Raw genomic sequence first — 4107 nt, forward strand, 5'->3', positions numbered from 1 at the left:
AGCAAGTGTGATGTCCCTTCTATTGTAGTGACGTGGTCAGCAGTTGAGCACTGTAACCACTGTACCACTGAGATGGACAAGTCCATGAAATGTGATATTTTTGCCAACTCAATTACTGCTCTATATTTTATACAAGTGCTAGTCAACTTATGAAACTGAGTGAACAGTGAGCCGTACACATTATTGCTTAACCTAATATGTTTGTGAGCTTTCTTGGTGCTCGTATATTTTGCAACTGCCAAGAACAATACTTGTATTTTTAGCAATTTCATCACAATACGTGATATTTTAGGCAAGCGCAATATCACTAACTTGTGTTTATAACGATTTGTTTACTAGCCGAGTTAACATGGAGTATTGTCATGGTGTTTCTTCGAAGCATGCAGAATATAAAGACTATCGAGTCATATGTATCATAACTTCAGGCAAAATGACTATATTTTTTCTTATGTACTTATCGTGCTTACTTATCATTAATGGTGAACTGTAGGACTAGCAACCTTTTTTTAAGGGGGACTTTTATTGTGACTATGAATGCCTATTTCAATGTTGGTGCCTATCTTTTATTTTCGTAGCCTAACAATGCCTTTTTCCGCCTTCTGTGCTAGCCACATTTTCTTTATAATGTGAAGTATGTTGGTGCCTATCTTTTATTTTCGTAGCCTAACAATGCCTTTTTCCGCCTTCTGTGCTAGCCACATTTTCTTTATAATGTGAAGTTAAACTGAACAGTTCTACGTGTCAAAACCAAAAATCAGATTATAAAATTTCACCACCTGCAGATCTTTAGGTGCATGGTACATGGCTGCATTTGCATTTTGCCCCAGATGAAATGTGGCTGGCAGGGTCAGGATTTCGTCCTGCGACCTTGTGCTTAGCAGTGCAACACCAAAGCTACTAAGCAACCATAGCGTGTTTTGTAATGTTATCACTCACTGGGGAACTTGGTTGACGACAGCCATTTTTAACCATGAGCACTTTGCCAGTGTAATGGCTGTATTTGCATGTCTAGGAAGAACTCACCACCTTGCCCTGTGGACATATTGCCGACAGAGTTAAATATTCAATTTGTCTGTTTTTCTTTTTTGGTACTCAAAACTGGCAAATATTCTGCTGCTCTTGAGGACATCAAATCATCGAACAATCGAAAGTATAAGTATGTACCGCTAAGTTTGGTGGACGCTGAGTGTTCTTTTGCTGCTACGCTTTAATACTATGAGAAAAAAAGACTGAATGTGAAACCCAATAACCTTGAGTTGGCGCTTGTTCTGAGTGTTTTCACAAGTTTTCCCATAGCATCTTAAATCGTGGTAAAATTCAGTGAACTCTTGTAACCTATGCCTTTTTAATGATCTCTTTTATGCATTGTGCCTACAATAAAGCTTTGAAAATTTACTCCAGGTCCACTTGTGTGGTTATTTCTGTGTGGTTTGTAAACATCAATCAGGTAAGCAAGAAAGGTTCATGGTCCAAACTGGTGAACATTCAATCACTGCATCATTACATGTTGTAAAGCTTTCCATGTGCTAACATGCAATAAAGCTTTAAATAAAATAGTGGTGAAATTGTTAGCAATGTCACAGGGCACACTTTCTTCGAAAGCCATCAGAATCGGGTATAGCTGTATCGCTCACCTTTTTTTGAGAGTGGTAGGCAAAGATTCACAAGCCCAGCAACTACAGTTGTGATCTCGTCATAAACATCCACTAATGTGTGAGGAACAGCGCCAGTCATTATGCGCCATTTCTTCAGATGACCAATGGCTCTCTCGACAATAATCCGTGTTGAAGAAATTCTCCTTGAGGTTGTGACTTCTTGTCCAGGAAGCTGCACCCTGTTCTTTGTAAAACTTGGTGTTATGAGCTGAACGTTTTTTTCATAGAATTCTTCAAAGAGGAGAAAGCCATGATCAGCCAGAACCTGGTCGCCACTTTGTAGGTGGTCCATAAATCCTGCGCCAAAAAGAGGCAAGAATTGAGTTGCTGAAAATATTGCACTGATCTAATAATGGGTATGAACAGCTCACCAGATGATAATGTCAGCTCCTTATCGGAAATTCTTCCTCCATAGGTCTTTGACGAAAACATAACTGCACCGTGAGGGTTTACTGCAACAAGGTACTTCAACGTACTATTTTGTTTGTAGTTGCTCCACACAATTTGTTGACAATCCTGGTTTAAAGGCCTGCAAAGTTTAAGACAGTGAATCATCTGCATGCTAACTTATATTGACTACAATTCACTGGTTGCAATGCATAGGTAGTCAAACAAGTGATAAAGAATAGGTGCTTCAGTTATGAATGTATAAAATTATACATCTTGCCTAGCAACGGTCACTTCTGTGCAGTCAATGATTGCACGCAGCTTGGGAAAGTTCTTGCGTTCCTTTTCTGTCAACCAGCTGTGGCACACCTGAGGACTTGGGAACACTATCACTCCTTTGCAAAGGTTGTGAACAGCAACCAAGAGAAGCCTGAAATTCTGGCTGATAGTCTTTGGTGTGACGTCAAACCTATATGCCAAATCCTTAAATGCAACGTTTAGACGAAGTTTCATCAGGAAGGAAAGCAGATGCATCTCATGAGGGAACTTGTGCTGTGCAGAGGGAAGAACGGGGACAATGCTGGCTAGCATGACGAAGGAAACTGTCTTTGGCAACCCTGAAACAAACAAAAAAAGAAAATGCTATGCATAAGAAAGTCCATCTTGTGTAAGGTGTACAAGACCTCAATTTATACATGCCTGTATAAAAATGCACTTCAGCATCGCTCATAGATGTCACACTCTTCCTTTGCTGCTTTTTTACTGCAGAATGGGGACCATCCTTTTTTAGCTTCTGCAGCTCATCCTCGAGAAGCTGCACTTTTGCCTTGATAGCTGCACAGAAATGGCATTCTGTACTTTGGATTTCACCTATCCTTTCACTGTAGAAAAAGAGAAAGAACGTATCTACAAGCCCGCACATTTAAACGACCGCTCCAGTCGGTCGTCGCAAAGCTGTAAGCTCTTACGTGCGTGCAGCTAACGCTTCGTCGAAAGACGTTCCTGACACGTCATCTTCTCTCACTGGTGCGATGTCCTCGCCTTCGGAACCACTGGCTGATTGTGTGTCGCAGCAGCTTATGTCGCTGACAACTGCTGTGTCCGTGTATTCCGCAGCGGCACCATTGGCCTGATGTCCTGCGGCCGTTGACTGCTGTGTCATGCTTTTCTCGGGATCAGTGCCAGCCCTGGCTGCACGTTTCGCGGCGGCCGTGCGTTTCAGCGTTAAAGCCGTATGCCTGTCGTAGCTGCGTAGATAGTAAGGTTGTGGTTGTGCTGATGAAAAAATACACATCTAAATACCTTTCACGCTTCCGTCTTGACGCCTCAGTTGCTCTCTCGTCGTGCCAAAATATCGATGGCACGTAGTCAACATGCCGCGGATCTTTGCTAGGAGCGCCTGTACGTAAAGTAAATACCGAATGTGTCAGACACAGATAAATCATACATGCAGGATCTGGGGCGAATATCACCCACCTTTGACAAAGTGGTCTTGGCACACTCTAGCTCCGATGCTTGGCATCCAGAGGCTACCATTCGCCGTGGCTCTCCTTACCGCCACAACCCACTTCATTTTTCTATCTTCGTTCCAAGGGAACCTGAACATCTTTTTCCCTTTGGTACTCGAACTCGAGCAATCGACAGCTGCACAACCAACCATGATTGCGCTAGCGATTAGATTGCAACGCGATCCAGCGAAAAAAACATGGCTGATCCCTCCGTCATAGGAATCGGTATAACACGAAAGTTAAACGTGTCTTCACAGAAGTAGTGCTTATTGTGTAGCGATATATGAGAGCTTGTACAATGTCTATTCGTGTTTGGCAGCTATAGCACCGTTTGACGTGGATGCACCCATGTTGACAGCATGTCTCTATCGCGACGACTAACGCCCATGATCATTATTAAACCGTTGTGGTAGCTGACGGTGTGAACATATATTTGGACACAGCGAATCGTGAATCCCGCGTAAGGATGATATCAACAAGCTCATAATCAACACTGGTACCCGGTATGCACTTCTTCAAAACGTGGTCAATTAAGGAGAGAAACGGCACGGTGTGCG

General features: G+C 42.7%; 1 protein-coding gene across 1 annotated transcript; it reads right to left on the reverse strand.

The window, feature by feature from the left end:
• Positions 1-2748: 2748 nt before the first annotated feature.
• Positions 2749-3715, reverse strand: LOC119391953 (THAP domain-containing protein 6). Its single transcript, XM_049415018.1, has 3 exons — positions 3519-3715; positions 3345-3441; positions 2749-3289 (listed from the first exon to the last, which is right to left on the reverse strand). Exons 1-3 carry the CDS (start codon positions 3700-3702, stop codon positions 3007-3009), a joined length of 564 nt encoding a protein of 187 aa, XP_049270975.1. The 5' UTR covers positions 3703-3715; the 3' UTR covers positions 2749-3006.
• Positions 3716-4107: the final 392 nt, after the last annotated feature.

The sequence above is a fragment of the Rhipicephalus sanguineus genome, chromosome 4 (genome assembly GCF_013339695.2).
Source record: "Rhipicephalus sanguineus isolate Rsan-2018 chromosome 4, BIME_Rsan_1.4, whole genome shotgun sequence".
In the NCBI taxonomy this organism is placed as follows: Eukaryota; Metazoa; Arthropoda; class Arachnida; order Ixodida; family Ixodidae; genus Rhipicephalus; species Rhipicephalus sanguineus.